Below are 19,987 nucleotides of genomic sequence, written 5' to 3'. Positions count from 1 at the left end.
TTCTCCTGTGGTCTGGCACCCAGAGAGGATCTTTGGCCGCAACATTATCTTTTAAATTTCACTCCTCTGACAGTTGTTGGAGGAAAGAACGTCGGCGGAATGAACCGCGGAGCATGAAAGGCTCTTATGAACGCAGGCCCTCCTCGAAGCCAGGATGCAATAATTGCTTTTCTCTTGTCTCACGCTAGTGACAGATGGTAAGGCCACCAGAGGCCTGAAGTTGGAAATAATATTCCTGATTAAAAACAACATATATGAAACAACATGCAGCTGTTGGATGCATGACAAGAGAGAAGACACATAATGAGCAGGAACGATAAAACATGGAGATGGATGCGGCTCGGAAACACAATGACAACTGAACTTGGCCGGCCTGGAAGCTGCTGGAGCCTGTGAAGTTTGTGGGAAGTGATTTTATTGTCTGATTTATTCCGGCTGACAGAGCAGTGTTCCGTGTGCACTCACACACCAAACGTGTTCTCTCCGTGTTATTTGGCTGTGGTGCATTGTGTTGCTCCGACCACCCAAACATCCACGCCCGGATGCATTAATAGACGAAGCTGTGTGGCTCTTTGTGTTTGGTGCGACATCAAAAGACAAGAGTGGGACGAGGCTGCGCCGATTCAGAACTGAGATATTAATATCTTCTGCTGTGTGTGAGACCTTGTGAGTTAAGGGTCAGCTAACTCGCTCCCTGAGCACTTTGAGGATGTGGAAACGTTGATGCCGAGCACTTTTGCTTCCCCTGGTGCGAGCATCCATAAACAGGCGCAGTAAATGGAAACAGTCAGAACAGATCTGACATAAGTGGAAGTTAGATGAACCACAAATGTGGACAGAGGACTCGTACAGCTCCCATTTAACGGGTCTGAAAAAGAAATAAATGGCAGGTAAGTTTTTGAACATGTGGCCGTTTCACGGGCCGTCCTTCCACTGGGCTGAGCTCGTTGTTATTCCAGGACAGGAAGCCTCCAGGTCGTCCAGATTCCTCTCGATTTTACACGTTTCTGCCAAAGCTTCGTCCCCACAGACCACATGAAGCCAGAGCTAGTGCATTTTTTCATTTATGGAATAATACACATCCACATAGGGTGTCAGCTGCGTTGCGCTCAGCGACTGGATAAGAAGCGAAATAAGCCGGTGTGATCAGGGGAGGGATCGAGGGAGATTAAAAGATTTAAGGCTCCATTTGCCCATGAATATCTGATGCCTATCTGAGGCGAGAGCGACTGATCCTCTCTCCGGTCACGGAGGTGTCGAAGGAAATCTACCTTATCTGCATCTGGCCACTTCTCAACTGTTCCTTGTATGAATGAGCTCATGGAACCCCTGCTGGGATGAAGATCCGTGCGTTTCATCTTACATTAAGGGCCTTTATTTGCGTGACACTGATCCTAGTCAGTGCTGGTGTCAGATGTGGCTTCAGAAAAGCCTCTCAGTGCATAACTGCCAAAGTTTCAAACCTCACTGTAGACTCTTGGTATTCCAATTGCATTGCATTGTGAATAGTTATCAGTGTCATCAAATCAACATGTCTTGTCCACTCTGTGTTTGATTGGCACAGGCTATTGCCTCTCACACTGAAACTAGAGGATTCTTGCTTGCTAAAACAATGGCAGCAGGGTAAAAAAAAAAAACCCTGCTGGTACAAATGCAACATGTTCAAATCTACAGCCTGTGTTTTAATCCACGTGTAGTCAGCAGCTTTTATTTCGTCACGAGTTTATCTCTGTTGCGCCTCCGGGTTGAACAGGCACGCAGGACACATCGGTTCTGTGCTACATTTTGGGGCGGGACGGAGCGCAGGGATGCTAAGGTAGGTTCCCTCCCCCATGGGTGTGTCTACTGTCGAGAGACCTCAGTCTATCCACCTGCAGAGACCGCCTTGGGTGCACTTGAGCGCCGCCGCGCACAGCCGGATCCCGCTCGGACACTCATCTGCAGGACGCTTGCTTTGTTTACCGCCTCCCCCCTCCCGGTCTCTCCGTGGGGAAAGAAAAACACAGTCTGTCCATGAGATTTGGAAATCGCTTCAAGTTGAGACGACCGCGTCAAGTTGATTTCGATCCGCGCTTTGTTTGGCTCTGGGATAATCTTCTGCAGCAGGGAAGCGCAGATCCGTGCGTGCGTGCGGACAGAGGAACTCCGGGTCTGGGTGGATGGTTTTACACTAGAGCGGATTCATAGGAGAATTCTTTGGAGGCAACCAGAAGGTAGGCCATTGTGCAAGAGCCGCTCTGAAACAACCAAACTCATATTCATTATTTTCAGGAAGGTGGTAGTAAATCAGTAAAAGCCACATACGGCCGAGCGCTGCTGTGCACGGACATAACGCAACGATTATTCTCAGTGGTTTATGGGCAAAAGTATAGCGGACGTTTGTGTCTTTGCTGCAGCATTTCTTTAGATCTTAACTGATATATTTAGCACAAGCAATAGTTCTTGCGGTTATAACAACTTAATAAACCAATTAAACTGTCAAGTCGAAATCGCGTGCGTGCGTGCGCGCGTGTGTTGAAAGTTGCTGCTGCGTGTGATGGTGGAGCTCAGATTTATTGTCTTTGACGGTTTAAGACTCTCAAAGTCTGGATGACACGTGGTCCGTGGCCGTGCCCTCATAACTCAGTGCCCAGTCACGCTTTATTTTGGTGACCAGCGGATCCTCTTTGGAGTTCTGGCGTTGGGGATCAGGAGTGGAACCTGATCTTTAATCCCGAGTGACAGTTTCACCTCGGGCTCAGATCCACGTTTACGAGTAGCCCCGCTCCGTGCGTGCGTGCGTAATTACAGCAGCGCGCTCTCACTAAAAATATTCTGTATATTTTTCAAGGCGTGGCGCGGTCTTCTTTAAACGTTGACTCATTAGATCCCTTTTTGGGCGCGTTATTAACCAAAGTTCGCTTCGTGGCGTTGAACGGCGCGTCGTTGCGTTTCGTGATCCCCGCGCGCCGCCGGTGCGCGCCTCGCAGCCACGGCGATAGCAGCTACCGCCGCTGAAATCCTGCCGTCTCTGCGCTTTGGTGACAGGATTCAGGTATTCGCAACATATCTTGTTTGAGAATCGGCAGAAAGTGGAGGTTTCTCAGCCTCGCCCTGCTGGACTCAGTAGTTAAGACCCTTGCACCCGTGCCGCGAGGCGCACGCACGGAAAGGAAGGATGGAAAAGGCACCTTCGTAAAAATCTGACATAAAATCCACTCTGAAACAATAATATTCACTTTCAGACTTTTAAGGGCTGCAGGTTTTATGAGTCTGCCTCAGTTATTGGAATGTAGTGCGCACCGTTAGAGGTGACCTGCTCAGGGAGTCACAGATTCTCTTCCGTTATGAGATTTCCAACAGGCCTGGAAAACGGGGTGGATTCAGCGCTTGTGTCTCAGCCTTTGTCTGGTTTTCTAATTGTCTCAGTGACTGAGCACTGAGCGGTGCGCCGGGGCCGTGAGGTTGCAAGTGCAGACATATTGTCTGATGCTCCTGCCTGCCGGCCTGTCTGTCTCTCTGTCTGTGTGTGTGTGTCTGTCCCCCAGCTTCTGAACTCTCCCTCTCCTCTGTTAACAAACAGAGGGACAATGTTGTGGGACAAACTGTGCTGGCTGCTGGCCCTGCTGGCCCTATCATCTGGGGGGCTGCCCACTTCCAACGAGCCCCTCTCCGCTCCCAGGATCTTCCTGTCCTTCAAAGGTAAGCTACTTTCAATACTGTGTGTGAGAGAGAGCCCCCGTTTATAGACCCAGTAACTGGCCCATGTTTACTGATGAGCCATCATGGTTTTTCCTTAATAACTGGAATGTTTATGCTCTCGTCTCGTCTCGTTTATTCTCTCAGTGGACCGACCTGGTTTCTAGTCCCTCAGTCATCAACAGAGATCTTTTGTGTGTATTTGTGGGGAGGGGGGGGGGGGGGGGGGTTAATGAGAGAAACTGTCCTGACTATTACAGGCCTGATAATATGTCTTCATTTAATCGACCGGCTCCTATTAGTTCCCCCAAACAGGCCTTTGTATGACCTCGGCCCTCTTCTGAAATCAAATCAGATTTAACACTCGACTGGGTACACACTCATGGCGCACATCCAGCATGTTATGAATGTTCGCCCGCGCCACATGAGACCCCTGTGGGTTGAACTGTGTGGAGCTCTGATGGATTTATGGCACCTGACATTGAAGGAGACTTTAAAGAAGCTTGCGTTGGCATCGGATGAGCCGAGCTTCAGCAGCAGAAGACGTTTGTTTCTCTGAAGATTACGGTAAAAGCCCGGAACCTCAGATGCCGCAGACGTTTCTTGTATTATCCCTCAGGATCTTGGTAAACTGCGTCTGTAGGTGCTGCTGAGCTGTTTCATTTCTCTGTCACTCCTCCCATCTTTGTCTTTTTCTGCCTCTAATCGAGCTGGATTTCAGCTGTCTTTGGTAGAAAATAGTTCATTAATTTGCTCCTCTGTTTTAATTGAGATTCTATTTGTTTTTAATTAGTTTGGGAGGTTACTTCTATATGCCTGACAGAGCAGCTTCTGATACCTGGAGGCCAGAGATCCATCTCGGCTGTGAATGCTCTAATTGTATTGGTATTGTCTCATACTGCTGGGAATAGTTCTGTTAGTAATGTTAGTAATGTTGTGGGTTTTTTACATGCCCATTTATGGACCAAAACAATTTGCTTGGTGTCTTTTGTCTGTAGCAGCTTTTCGCCCATAAATCCCTTCAAAAGATATGTAAAAAACATTTTTATTTTTGAGTTTTAAAAAAATGTAAGTTACCGCTGAAGGCTACAAAGCACAGTTACTAAGCCAACCTCTTGTTTTTCTTGACTTTATCTTTGAGCCAGCTTCACATGTTCGCACATAAAGGTCGCACCGTGTTATTATTCTCCGCTGATTATTTGCATTTGTTGGAGCTGGTGGAGAAGACGCTGTTGCATTTTGGCTCAAATCCAACATGTAAAAAAAACCTCTATTGGAGCGAGTGTTTGTTATACGTTTGTATTGTTGTTTTACAATTTAAAGATGTACATCTTTATAGATAATGAATGTAGATAGTGGTACCATTCAGCCATTTGCAGGTAGTGGAGGCTAATATATTCATTCATAATCAGCTTTTAAGCCACAAAACCACAAAAGAATCCAGTGAGCACATTTTTACCACAATTTGTTGCTGTGTAAACAGCCACAAGAAACCTAAGCTGATAATTTTGTCCTTGAGGTCCCAGCAGCAGCTACTGGGTGTGTTTATGCAAGCTGAGTTATTGGCTGTGATAAGGACCCAGAGAGCAAACACACGCTAAGACCTAAAGAATGTCCATCCAGAGCTGGTAGGGACAAACCGTCATCGCAGACTTCAAAAAAGGCCGTAAAGCAGTTCATGTAGATGCACAATCCTGCCCAAACCCACCTATAACTTTGCTCCTGGGCCATGTTGACGTCTTACATTAGTACAGGTGCAGGAGATAATCCGATTTCAGGTGACGGGGGTTTAGACTGAAATGTAGGGAAAAAAGAGGCAGCCGGTGCACATCAGTTGCTGAGAACTCCTATATTTACTTTTAAACAAGGTCTGTAATCACATGCTATTTTAGTGCTTTGGCCCTGAAAGGTTGTGACCCCCTCAAACGGGAGCCAGCCGCGCTCGAGGTTAACTGCCGTCAAACTGTGGGAGAACGGCAGTGTATTAACAGGTAATAGCTTGTTATGGTAATCCTCAGGCACATTTGAAAGTGTTTAAGTTTGTTTTTCTTCAGACTCTTTAGTCCTGGGAGAAACACCTGGGCACAAAAAAGCTGGGAAAATAGCCAGACAAAAGGAGGCAATCCTGTAATTGGACTAATTCTCAGGGACAATCTGAAGGTTTTCCCCCCAACCTCTGCCAGCCCCCCCGGCAGTCTTTTAGCCCCATGTAATGGGTCAATGATTGTCACGCCTGAACAAAGCCTTCCATATTCTCTCATCTCTCCCCAGAGTTTTCAGAGTTAAGATCAGAGAAGTCCATATCTCTGAGTAATTAAGAGCTGCTCCTGAGTTTGAACTCTATGCTTTCTGATTGTACAACAATAGACTTCGCTGATGGATGTAGTAACAGGAAAGGAGCCCTTTGTCTCCCTCACTTCTGTTTAGCATAGCTTTCTATAGCAGCACATAGGTGGTCTGGAGCTCCCATCCTCCCCTGACACCTCTGCTGAGATCTTACACTCACTCCTGCTGTCTTATGGGTCTCTGCGATCAATGAGCCGAGAGCTTATCGGTGACCTTTTGGCCAGGAGTCTAGACCGACTCGACAGATAACATCCTCACTTACACACATAAAAAGGTCATCACGCATCATCTGGACACATTCCGATGAGCTGCTTCGATTGTTTGCACAGCCTCCTTCAAGCCAAGGTTGGTCAGGCTGGATGTGGAGCTACTGTGAGTGATTTTATCTCCGGGGAGATGCTTCATCTGGATGCTTCTGCCATCAGCATCACTCACAGGGTGAAACTTTACCTGTAAAGCAGCCACTGCTTTTTGTATTCATTTTGGTCCGAAAAATCCCTCCCCCGCATTTTCTGATCTGCCCTCGACAATAATGTGTCTGCGGAGTAATGCGCACTCTTCGTGTCACGCGACCCCGCCGCACAGTAGTTTGCAACTTTGTCTGCTGGAGATGCTGGCGGGGGAGGGGAGCGGTGGGGGGGGGGGAGCAGTGCATCCCAGCAACCTCTGCTCTGCAGGATACGCGCTGTCAAACTCTGATTATTCAGGAGAGAGAAACAGAAGGCGACAGCTCCACTGCTAAATATAGTGTCCTTCCCGTCTGTTTCTTTCTCTTCTTATCTCCTCCGCCTCTTTGTCCTCAGCCTCTCCCTGCGCTCCACACTGGCACCCTCTCTATCCCCGATGTGTTGATAAGATATTGGCGGCTCGGATTTAGCAAAGAGCGCTCCCAGCGTGCCGCCGACAGCGAGATCTCGCTGTTTCCAAGGAAGTATCCATAGAAAGGATGGCGCGGTGTTAAGGATGGGGTAATGTTAATGGGAAGGGATGGACATCTGGGTCAGAGAAAGTTTGTACACCAGCTCATCTGGCGTGCAGTAAATGCAACGCCACGTTAGAAGGAAGAAAGTCTTTGGAGTCGTTTTCACTCAATAAATTGCTGGTTCCCCACCCTGCAATGATGTCATAGAGAGAAATGCCCATCCAAATAAATGTTTCCAGTGAAAAGCTCCAATCTGAAAACAGTTTGCTGCAATTAGAGCTTTTCTCTGACGTCTCTGGTGGAGCCTGTTTCGCTGGAATGTCCCTCTTTGGTGGCAAAAATGCACCAAATACGACACCGAAGTGCTTTCAAACACAGCATCGCCGCAAAATCCTGGAGGTGGAGGTGCCGGCTTTAAAATCAGCTGGGGAGGGGAAAGCTGGCTGTTGCAGAGCTAAGGTCAAAGGTCAAAATGACAGGCACTGGATTATGCATAACGTTAGATTAATATAAGTGCATACATTTGGACCAGTTAAATGTTCCAACTCCAGACAATAATAAAAAAATAAATCAACCCGTACCTCCTTCCTCATCAACATGTAGCTCATCGCTGTGAAGGGCAGCACTCAGCAAAACTGTGACGTGTCTGTTTGCGCCTGACGATCCCCGATGCCGCCAAGTTTGGGTTTTTTTGATCGATGGATAAAAATAGGAGGAATCCACGGTCGCTCATCACTTCAAGCCACTCGATTGGCTGACAGGCCCCCGAGCTCTTAAAGGGTCCATAATTAATTCTTGAGGATTTTAATTATTTTCGGAGGCAGGTTGTGATCATCCTCGCCTCCTGTAGAGGTGGGGGTGAGGAGGAGGAGGGGGGGGGCGTTGTTGGGCTTTTAATGTTAATTCACATTCAAGGAGACAGCCAGGAACCCACATGGGCCGTTTTAATATTCATGTCTAGTCCATGTGGTTGCGTCTGCCTCGATGTCTGTGCGCTTGCTGCAAAGAGCTAAATATGACACTGCTTTGGTTTTGTTGCCATAGCAGCGTCTACCTGTCACTCCTCTCAAACCGAATCGGGTTCAAATGATTCTCTCCTCAGAGGAGAGGTGGGATGTAATCACGGCGCTCGGCTTATTTCCCCTGATGTCTGCCGTCTCTTCAGCTCCCAGGAAACCCTGGAGCGAAGTGGCTTCAAGGCTTCGTCAAGACAAATGACGAAAGATCCGTCGCCGCCTTAGAACCGTAGATTCTGATGAAGCCGCTGGCTGGTTGAGAACCTGAAGGGTTGGCTTTCCATCTGGTGGCTCCAGATGTGACAGAGGTTTTTTTTTTTTAAGTTTAAGCAATTAAGGAGGCAGGAGGTCAAGGGCACCTCTCCACTCATTTATTCAGACAGATATCGTTCATTACATTGTTTTTACGGTGCTGTTGACCTCTGTCACATGGAGTAAGAAATGACAATAATTAAAAACACACATGTGCAATCATGTGGCTTCAGAAACTCTTTGTGCGAGCCTGTTTTTGAGTTTATCTTCAGTGAAAGGTTTTTAAACTGCTATTACTTCCATGACATCACTATATGGTGGCTGCAGTCAGCCATGAGGATGACAGGGTGCAGACGGTGGTGGCCAAGGCGTTAAAACACCTGACAGATCTGAAAATATCGACCTTTTTTGCCTCCAAATCATGATGTCATTTCATAATGTTGCTGAAATCCGCAGATGGTTGCTCTGAGCACAACAAATACCAGGGGAAGTGAGTCCCACTGTTTTTATCCACTGTGACTTCATATTTCTTGAGAGTTCAACAGAAATGCCAGATTTGCACGGCAGAAGGAATGGGATTTGAAGGGGGGGGGGGGGGGCATTCCATAATTTTCCATCTTCCAGAAGATTCCTTCTGTCGCAGGTAGTCACATCAATAGTTAGAGGAATGTTTAGTTTAAGGGCTAATTTAACAAAAACAACTTAAACCTCTTACAGATGTCAAATATTCTCATATTTTTGGTCACCAGTGTTTTATATCTACATGTTTGCAGTTCAGAGTTGTAAAAAATACTCCAAAATCCAAAAATTTAAGACCGCTGTTATCACTTGCAGTACCCAGTTGGAACACATTACTTTCCAAAATGTATAATTTAAACTACTGAAAGAATTCTCAGAAAACCCCTTCTGAGAAACAGACAAAAATTATACGGAGTCAGGGCAAAGAATGAGACGGGGTGGGTGGAAGACGACGTGAGCAGCGCCAGAAAGCGTGGCCCGGTGGGTGCTAATGGACTGCAGGGCATCGGTGTCAGGCGCGCTGTCTCTGCTAAAGCCGGAATAGACGAAGGGATTTAAAAGTGAAGAAAAAGTGCTGCACAGGCCAGGAAAGAATGGTATACTCAGAACAAATTGTGTTTCTGCTTCCCATTAGCGGCGCATGAGTGTTGGTTGAGGTGGTTTACCTCAGCTGATGGTTCAAACAGGTCGGCCCCACGCCAGCGCCCCCGCAGTAACCTCACACTTCGCCGTTGGAGTCAATAAAACCACCGGCTTCCTTCACACTTGAATTTTGTCATACAGATTGTCTTGAGAGGAAGTGCGGTGAGACTTTTGGCATCACGGCCTGGAGCCTGCTGTTGGTTTCGGAGCCTCACCTCTTCATCAAAGATAAAAACAGACTTGAAGTGTACGTGCGTCTTTGTCCAGGTATTTCTTCTAGACGCGTCTACACTATCAAACCCTCTACTGCTGCGCCAGGTTCCTCCCTCCGTAAATACGAATTCAAGGTGAACTCAAACGCCCACACGCTCGTGAAATGTTCCAGGTGTGGAGGATTCAGACTAATAGTCCGTCAAGCGTCTCTGTGCAGTGTATCCTGGACGGAGACCAAGTCGCTGTCTTTGCGATTGTGGGAGAAATCGGACCTGAGGTTGAGTCTGACCATGATCCCGTGGGAGGCTGCAGCAGTAGGATCTAACCGTAGGGTTCGGCTAGAGCCAAAACATTCCTCCTGATGCTGTCAGGGTTGTATTTCACTTTTAACTCCCAACTCTTGCCTACTTTCACACACTTTAGATGAATCCTCTCCGCGGGATCCGTAACTGGTGAAAAGCGATGACGCCTACCCCGAGGGTCGGGGATGTACATTTTTAATCAGCAAAAGCCTGCTGGTCAAATTCAGATTTATTCCTTAGCCAGAGCGGGAGTGTGAAGGTGAAGCTACTGAGGGAGGGTAGAATGTGGAGGAGCATGAGGTTTTCTGGGTTCATGCACTGATGGGTTCCCTGATACTGTGCGAATGGCGGAGGGGAGGCGATGGCCGATCATTGTGCCGACTGCATTGACATGATGCCAGGACGTTTTTCCCCATGCCTGTACTCTTCACGCCCCTTTGCCTCTGTGCTTTGTGAGGCAGCCCTGTTCTCAGGAACTCTCTGGAGGTGTCCCTAATGGTGTGTTTTCCATAGTATTTGGGCCATATGTGTGTGTTTGGGTGACTGCATACATATGTATGAATGAGAAATAAGAGTAAGGGCCTCCTATGTTGCTGTTGTTATTGTTGTTGTTGGTGTTGACGCCTCACTCATCCCCGTGAATGGACTGCTGGGGCTCAATAGAAGAGGGGTGTTTTTGTGGGACGGGTCCATCATTCATTCACTTCATTCATGTCCCCCGGGGAAGCGGAGGGGGAGTGGCACACACTGGCATGGCATAAACGCTAGCAGGCATGGCGCCTTCCCGTTTCTTCCCTCTGCCTCTCGTCATCCTCGCGGCTCACTTTCCCTCCTTCCTCGGCCGAAGCAGTCATCAGACAAAGCTTGGCTCTGATCCTGGACATCCATGTTCTGCAGGATTTCATCTACGTCCCCCCCCCCCCCCAGATCATGTGCGTTCATCGCTCGACAGAGACGTCAGACCACGGACGCCCGTTCAGAAAGCCCACAGCATCACCAGGCATAAACACGGAGACAAAGAGACCCGGAACTTTTTTCACCCTTGGCTGACGGATCGAGCTTTAATATGGTGGACTCGATCGTGAGGCACATAGGGGGAAACAAAAAAAAGTTCCAGTGGGACAATCTCCAAGCCAAATTAAGCTTTGTTCAAGTTTAATCGGGTTTCAAGCACAACTATAGTTGAAATCCATCAGCCTTTGCCATTTATTACACTAATGTCAGCCAGATAAAGGCTTTGGGCACAGCATGAAATTTACCTTTTGAGCAGCGTGGCCAGATTACACTGACCTACAAAACTATCTATGCATGATTAATAAGTACAAACCATTGCATAAATGGGGTGAATGAAACCATCATCTGAGCAGAACAGCCCATACTGGGCCGTTGGACACAAAGATGTTCCATACGGATGCTAAGGATTAGCATAGCCTCAGCACCCCTGAACCATAGTTACGATTGAAGGGAAAACTCTAGTTTTGAAACTGTTACCTTTAAAACAGGCATTAGAGAGGACGACTTGGAGGGAAACTAGATAAGACTGAACACTTTCACAATAAATTGGTGCTGATTTTTCTCTTAACGTTGCTTTTTCTTCTAGTTGGAACTTTGCCAATGACTTTGGCTCCTGAAAGATGTTCCGAGATTAAAAATCCAGCATTTGCCATCAGTTTTTTAGTTTGGAGAAATTTAGTGTTGCCGTCGGCAACTTTCAGAACACGGGCAAATGAGGCCCGGTGCCAACAAACAACATTCTTAAGCATAAAAAAGGAGGAGAGGGTGTGAGACAGGCAATTTCTGAGGGGAAGAAGTTACTGACTTCCTGCTCTGGACCGGGCCGTGTTCAGCTGCCTTATCAGTGAAGAGCGGGTGGCGGAGCACTGATTTATGAGGAGGTATGAATGTGTAAGATAAGCGGGTTTCTAGCCTCCACGCATAATCAGCAGCATCCTTCAACACCGTATGTGAGGAAGACCGCGACCAAGACTTCCCTCTGTCACGCATATGGCCTCACAGCTGATGGTGCTCTGATAATACTCTGCATCTCCTCTGTTTTTCTAAGTCTCTCCTTGATTGATATCACGCCATCGCTTGCTCACACTCCAAACAACCACAAACTTCCAGGTAGCGCTTTAGTCAGAACTACCGGAGCACCCGGATAAATGCGTGTTAGCCCTAATCAGGACCAAATTCCTGGAAATGATATTTATCTTTTCATATTTGTCTGACAAATAAGTTGTTTTCCGGCCTCCGCCAGTCCCCGCCCGACCTTCTGATCTCAGCCGTTCTGAAAGTCGAGTAAATGTCCTACCTTTGCTACTGTCCCCAACCATCACCCGTGACACGTGGAAGAGGTCACGGCCAAAGTGTTTTATATTTAATTAAATATGCTGCGGTACAAAAGTATAGCTCTCACAGAGCGGTAAAGCTCCAGCTGAAGTCAAGAGGTAGAGCAGTGGTCTGAAACTAATTAGGATTAGTATTCATAGATTACACAGCTCAGAACAAATAATGGACTTGTGGAGTGGCAGAGGAGAACATTCCGGACTTATCTTAGGATCAAAATGCTGCGGTTGGTGAACGGAGCTTTACGTGTTTGTTAATTTCATGCCTGACGTGCTGTGTTTGTGTACTGGTGAGAAACGTTTGCCCATAAATATGAATATGCAGCCCTTCTTTACCCCCAATTTTCGCCGCCCACACAGCCGGTCTCTGCCCAGTGACCCGTATGGTCACGGGTGAGAAGGTCAAAGGGTCGCGAGGAAGGATGCCCCGTCTGTCCGTCAAACATAAAAGCCGGCAAAGTCAACAGGCGCTGGTGTTTTCAAATGGGAGGGACGAGCGCGTCAGTCAGCAAGGGGAGTGAAACGAGGCTGCGGATGCACAGACACACAGTCTTCTATCGGCCTGTCAGCCCGTCAGTCACCGCGACCTTGGGCAGCTTTGCCCTAATTGCAGGCCGGGGATGATCGAGTGGCTCCGTCTTTAGCCGATAATTCACATTATCTGATGTAAAGGCGGCGGCTGCCAACGTGTTTCATCCTGAATGCCATTTTTCCAACTTTCAAAGCTCACATTTAACCCATCGGGAATGTAAATGGCCATTTTAGCCCTGTAATTATTTTCTAAAGAGGTCCCCCCTGGTTCTTAGTGTAGATTCACACCCCACATTCCTTTTCATGTTAGCGCTCCCAAGGATGCTTGTACAAACAGAGGTGACGGCACTGAGGTGGTCTAAGCCGTCTGCAGCCCGCGAGACACTTCCCTGACGCGCACGTCTGCCATTTACTACATTTTGCCGTGATGAATGACTCCTTTCACACCTCCGCTAACCGCAGCTATTACGCTGTCAGCTTCACATTTGGAGACAAAACAGGCGACACCCGACGACGCAAAAACGAAGCAGATAGCCCGAAATGATTGTTTTTAGTGTTAGAAGCGTCAAGAAAGTGGCTTGATATTTGGTTTCTACCACATGTCCCCAAAGTGTTTTTGTGACTCACAAACCTTTTATTTCCCTCCACCATTATCAGCCACTTTCCCTTTTGGAGAAAAAAGAAGTAGCGTCTCCTTGACTGGCGCTCATTATCATCTCCACATATATGCACCCACTCTCGCCGAAGGTACGGACTGGCACCAAATGGAAGAGGAAGATGGGGTATTTGTCAGAACATGCGGTCAGCGTATTCACACCAGTCGGCCATCCCGCTTTCTTCTCTCCCTACAGTTTTCACACTGAGCTTCGTGGAGTGTTTGCCTCACCCCCCCCCCTTCATTTTTCACCGTTTTTTGTCTGTATGAGCTGTATAAAATACTCCCGTTGTGCTCGTCAATTGGTCCAAATGAAAGCGCTGTTGTGAGCTGTTATCTGAAAGAGGCGCACTAAAACCAGCGGGACTCAGTCAGCTGCAGTCGGGGGAGTATTACTAGATGCACACTTGGCTTTTGATACTCAGTGTTATCAAAGAATGACAAATATTCAAGACTCATACACCAAAGGTCAGGTTAGAAAACATGAAAACAGTAAAAAAAAACAAAAAAAAAACACTTGCAACAGTATTGTTTTGAGTTTCCTTCTTACTTAAACTAGCTTGTATTTGGTGGGTTGGTGAATGTTCTCAAGTATATATATATATATATATTAATATTATTGTATTAATATTGATTTTGGTACAGAATATTCATGTTAGAATTAATAATAATTTTTTAAGGCAAATTAGAAATATGGATTTGCGTTATTGAGAACAAGACGCCAATGAAGCTAAGCTCTCTGTTAACATGCTAATAACGACACAGCGAGCGCAACATTTGTTAAAAAAAAAAGATGTTTTTCCCAAAAAAAGTTAAAGGTTGGTGCAGTTTCTCCCAAGGAGAATGAGGATGTTGTAACAAAGATGAATAAAATCTGTGACTTTGAAGAAAAGCACCATTGTTGCGACAGACACTGATCTTTGTTTATGCGCACGGCAAAACTCCCACCATTTTAATCTGAACACAGTGTCCAGCCAACGATTCGTTCCTGTCTGCAGTCAGAAACGCCCAGAAGCTCGAGTGAGGGCCACACCATGCTGGTCAGCGACCAGCCCCACGATTGTTGGCCATTTTCTGGTTGTCCCCTGCCTGTCACCCAGCATTAGCGCGCGAGGCTCAACCCAGGATCTGTGCTGACACGTACCTGGTGGGGGCGACCCTGCTTTTGTCTTGCAGCAATGCGGGGTCAAGTGGATACATGCAGCAGCAAGACCTGCGGCATTATGTGGAGCGTGCAGAAGGGCTTCTGATGCTCTCCTATTATTGGCTCAAAGTACGATAGCACCACCGATGCCAGTGACCCCACTGCTCCCCTTTCCCGGCCCGTCTTGCCATTTGATACGTTTGTATTTGCGTCACAAATCTTTAACTGGCCGTGAAGTTTTCACGCCTGGTATTGTGTGGGGTGCGCGGCTCTCCCGGAAAGAACATTTAACAAAGCATTTGAAGTTTTTCTGTTTGCATATTGGTGACAAAGTCAAATCTTCTCAGTGTTGCCCTTTCAGAAATAAAGCTTATGAAACAACGGATGAATAAAATATGACCAAGAAGTAAAACATTGTCAGGGATAAAAACACTCCCATCCTCTCATTTTCTGTCAGTCCTAACTGGTGTGAACCCCCCCCCCCCCCTTATCCAGAATGGAGGTCATCTGCTTGTTGTGGCTGGTTAGAGGAGGCCAAAAAGAATCAATGCCTGCTAGCTGGTCCTGGGTCAGTTCTCATTTACCTTCACCACAAACCTGGAAAATTTCCCAATTTTTATCTTCCCATTTGCAGGAAAGTGCTGTTTCACTATGAATAATCTCATCTGTGCAGAAGCTGCCGTCAGTGCTTTGACACGTTTGACGTGTGGAATCTCTAATCATGTCACATTCTCTCCTGCGGTTCGGAACAACACTAGCTAGAGGAGCCATGTAACCACAAGTATTTTATTTTGTCAACATCCGTGATGTTTGCTCAATACCTGCATAGCCTTCGGATGGAAGTCTAATCGAGGCGTGCTCTTTTGTGACCCTTGATCGAAGACGCACCCTACCCCGTCCACGCTAGACTTAAAACCCCTCTAATGAGCAAACTGGAGGCCTTGACAGCCACAGCCACATACATCATAGGTGCAGTCACGGTGCACACTTTTCCCCCATCGGCGCGGCTGTTCCACCCATGGCGTGCTGGGTGTCAAAGAAAGGAACCCACGTTATCTCAAAAGGTAGGTATGCAGACAGGAGCTCGTGGTCGCTGGCAGGATCAGACAAGCCGAAGGAAAGGAAAGGTGTGAGAGGAAGCCCCGCGATGAATCGAAATAGCATTAAGCAGCCATAGAAAGGGAGATTTAAGATAGAGCCGGTGCGCCTGAAGTTGCTGGTGAGAGCGGAATGCGTGACAAGCTCGATCGAGGATGTGTACTGGATGTTCCGGATGGGGCGCAAAGCAGGAGGAAACGCGCGAGGGGAAAGTGATAAATGAAGCTCAGATGTTTGTTTCCTCCTCACTCAGTCGTTTGAGATAATCCCGTTGTTAAGGGGAGGAAGCCGTCCTCTATCTCGCGTCGGTCATCACCAGCTGTACACGTGAGCTCATCCTGCTGGCTGGGGGGTTGAAGTGGGAGAATGTTTGGTGTGATATGAGACATCGCGTCGGTAACAAACTGTATCTGGGTGAGCTGTGCCGGAACACCTAAACCCCAGTAAGGAGGATTCTCTTATTTTTTTTCTTTTATCTTTAATGCGAGCACAGAAACAAGTGTGATCAGATGTGTCGCCTTCTGCAGTTGGATAATACGTGATGCGGCGCAGCGTTCGCCGCTGCGGGAACATTTCACACCATTTCCTGCACGTTGGTCGCATCATCTGTTGCGCTTTGGTCAGTTATGGGACATCATGAGGTTGCTCCAACGAGCGCCGACCCAAAGATAGTGAAAAAACCTTTGACTTCAAATGAAAATACCAATAGAAATGGAACTTTTTGAGTATGCATTGTCAGGAAATTAGGATGAATCATTTATTACCTAAGAGCTAATACAGGCTGCTAGCAAGGACTGTAACAGCTCGGGCAGTTCGACCTTCCACTGCTTTCCAGCACTGATAAATGGAAGTCCTTAAGGTCGCTGTCAGGCATCCCTCCTTGTGGGACCGCTCCCTCCCTTCTCGTCCTCCTCCAACACCACTTGTTTCTGTGGGTGAAAAATGACCTGGGGGAATGTGGTGGGTTCTCAGACGGTGGAACACCCAGAGTGGCTGGAGGTGGCTTTTGTCCCCCGGTGGACACTGAGTCAACACTTGGTGCTAATGGTCTCTCTAAATTTACCTCCTAATTACCCCGCTCTCATTGCCCCTAGCTACCGACACACTGGCCGTGACCTTGACAGATGAGCGTGTGCTTAGAATTGTACATTTTTTCTCAGTTCTCTTGAAAATCCACAGGAGTGGAGCTGATTTATGAGCATCTCCGCTCCACCTCTCCCAATATCGAAGATTGAACTCTTTACATGTAAAAGAAGACGCTGTTTGGTAAGAATTGTGCATCTGGTTGTGTGATAGCGCAGCTGACGGACTGTGAGGTCAGAGGTCAGCCGGGGAGAGGAGGATTTTTCACTCATTCATGCTGGCTCATTATTCAGCCCTTTCAATAATCCCTCAAACTGGTGTTGTCAACACTGACCGCCGCCGCCCGGCCAGCCCGCTGCAAGTGATTGCACACCTACAACAATAAACACTTCATCGTTACAGCCCTGCAGCCTCAGACTCACACACACACACACACACACACACACACTAACACACTCACACAGCCAGATAGAAGCCGGGAACTGCCTTAACAAATGTATAGAACCAACCAGTGAATTTTTTCAGTCTCTTCCAAAATCCAGTTTTTCATGTGTGGCAAAATAGGAGAAATCCAGCAAATAAAGCTTTCCAAGCGTCCTTAGCTGATATTAATCTTTAACAACTCCAGCCAGTAGAAATCATTCAGATCGTATTCCCAGGAGACGTCTTTCTAGAACCTCCCCCCAAGAATAATCCTGATTATGCTGAAGTGTGTCAAGAGGCCAAGGATGAGCTTTCACCTCAGACCCCTCACGGCCTTTAACCTTTCACCGGCTGCTCACAACAGCAGAATGGTTCCAGTGTGCGCTGAGGCGAGAGCAGGGACAACGTTCCCAGATGCACATTCTGTGTTCACTGTTGGCAGCGCTTCTCTCGTGTTCCTCGCCCGTCCTGCCCTGTTTGTCTTCAAGCTGTGTGCTTGTGTCTGCAGAGGAGAAATGGTGGAAGGACAAAAATGGATCTCCTCTGACAGTTTATATGCAGACACTGGCCATCGCCTCTCGCGCCTTAATTAACCTCTGCTGTCCAACAAGCAGCACAAACGGGGTTGTAATCTCTGTCCGCTCTCGGTGGGAGAGCGGCGTCTCCGACGTGCTGCGTGGATCACAGAGCCCACACGCGTGGGCGGCAGAGCAGCGCGAAGAGCATCTGAGTGACAGCCGCCAGGAGCCCGGAGATAAGCTGTAATCTGGCGCCAATTACTCGACAGGCGCAGGTAAACAGCAATCAGCTCCACTGACATGTGTTCGGAGTCTAAAGTCTCGGCCCCAGCGGGTGGTGAGAGGTTGATTATGAGGTGCTGAACGCAGGCAAACCCAGAGACATGACATGATAAAGCTTCTGGACCTTTATGGTTCTCTCCCACTGCTCAGGATTTATTCCACTTGGTTCTGTACTGTGAGTTTTTTTCCCGCTGGAGGACAAAGGTATTTATTCCATTTGAGATGTCAAAAATGTAGCCAAATATGTAGAGTGGTGCAGACGATTGGAGGAGTTTTTCAAGCCTGTTGTGTTTGCGCAGTTGTGCTAATTTAGGCTAAAAAATGTGAGGGACAGCCTATCGATCTTCCACAAGTAACTATTGATTTTAAAGAATGCGTCCTTTCATGCACGGCCACTAACAAGCTGCAGCAAGGTGGGACCCTGCCTCAGCTCGGTGATAATGAGACCGCGAGTGCGCTGGGGGACTCAGGCAACATACCAGGGATGCCTTAGCAGGTATTTGGGATACTAAACTCGTGCTTTTAGATCCCCAACCAATAACACACAGCCTGATGGGAAAAAAACAAAAACAAATGCGATTTGCAGAGCTGATAGAGGCACAAACAGAGGTGGCGGCGGTGTCCACCTCCTCGTAGAGGCAGTACAAGTGTCCCTTGTGTCTTCTTGGAGGATGAATTCAGGAAACTGGGACGAGCTATGAGGCTTTACTGAAAGCAGGAATACCTCGGCTACAGAAGAGGGCGGAGCGGCCGCAGCATGGAGGGATCATGTCAACAGGTGGAGACGCTCGGGCTCAGTTTACCGGCAGATGCAGGGTCAAAGGAAAGAACAGAATGTGTATTATCCAACCAAAAAAGGAAGGTCCACACCCAATCTGAAGGGGAGAGGATTCTTGTAGCCACATCCAAAACAAACAAGTAAACAGTGACCCAATAGTGGCCTGTGTGCTTTGTTGACCCTCAACACAGCGATTTGCTGACAGGGACTGTTTATTTTGGCAGGACTGCCCCTTAACCTGAAAGCAAAACCTTCCTCCGCCCGTGAGGCAGATGAAAACCGGACTGTTGTTAACATGCACGTTGCTGTGCACCAGCTCAGAAGAGGAAACCGTCAGACAGATTACGTTTGTGTCGGCAATGGAGGTCGCGTGGCTGCGATCAGTCCTGCTTTACTCACTGCCCCAAATGGGCACTTTTTGCACAGAAAATGTGCTGCATTATTTATCGTGGTGAAATAAGGTGTAATATAGTTTACAGCAGCAAATTAAAACGGCAAGATAAATAGTGATAAGAGATAAGACATTATTAAAGCCATAAATATATTTTGTTTGCTTTTATGGGCACAGAGAGCATTTTATAATGTTTTCTCCACTGTTACAGGATTATTTAGGTCACATGAGATTAATTTGGTCCAGCCACAGAGATGATGGATTCTGCCAGTGATCCTGAAATAAAGATAAGATTAAAGAAGGGAAGAAGAACGACAGGCTGTCAGGCTCTCGAAGTCAATTGCTGATAAGCGATAATTTGTTTTGATAGATGTTGCCGGACGACAACGCAGGTTATCTGTATGTGTGTGTGTGTGTGTGTGTGTGTGTGTGTGTGTGTGTGTTTTTCTGGTCTGAGCACCGACGTGATAAATGTGAGATGTCAGCTGGAGGCGTCTGGAAGCTGCGCCATCATTTAAAAGTGTTTAGTTGAGAAACAAAGATAGAAAAACAGCCTCAGACTTGCCTCGTGGGTGTGTGTATGTGTGTGTGTGTGTGTCTGCGTCTGTGTGTGAGTGTGAGTGTGAGTGTGAGATTGTGATTTATCGTCTTGTTGCTGTCACCACCTTCACTCGTGTCCTACTTTACTGCCCTTGGGCCCGAAAATACGCGATCCTGGCTGAGGACTTCTTTAACTGGGGCCAGTGGATTTACAAAAGAAACGGTCCTTGCAACCCGCTGGGATGGAGAATAACAATGTGAAAAGCACCAGAAATCCGTGGGGAGTTCTCTAAATCATCAGCTGTAGTT

At 47.4% G+C, this 19,987-nt stretch overlaps 1 protein-coding gene across 4 annotated transcripts in view; it reads left to right on the top strand.

The window, feature by feature from the left end:
* The first annotated feature begins 1,793 nt into the window (after positions 1-1,793).
* sema3fa (sema domain, immunoglobulin domain (Ig), short basic domain, secreted, (semaphorin) 3Fa) overlaps positions 1,794-19,987 on the top strand; it is a 36,431-nt gene continuing 18,237 nt past the window's right edge. For 2 of the 4 annotated variants that reach the window (XM_057030151.1, XM_057030148.1), the window contains exons 1-2: positions 1,794-1,816; positions 3,563-3,681. In XM_057030151.1, the coding sequence (XP_056886131.1) occupies positions 1,809-1,816; positions 3,563-3,681 (127 nt within the window). In that variant the 5' untranslated portion in view covers positions 1,794-1,808. Of the gene's footprint in view, positions 1,817-1,853; positions 2,214-2,884; positions 3,035-3,562; positions 3,682-19,987 lie in introns of those variants that run through there. The other 2 variants (XM_057030149.1, XM_057030150.1) reach the window with 2 other exon arrangements.

This window comes from Takifugu flavidus, chromosome 4, assembly GCF_003711565.1.
Source record: "Takifugu flavidus isolate HTHZ2018 chromosome 4, ASM371156v2, whole genome shotgun sequence".
Taxonomy (NCBI): Eukaryota; Metazoa; Chordata; class Actinopteri; order Tetraodontiformes; family Tetraodontidae; genus Takifugu; species Takifugu flavidus.
This window is presented reverse-complemented; position numbering and strand designations above follow the sequence as displayed.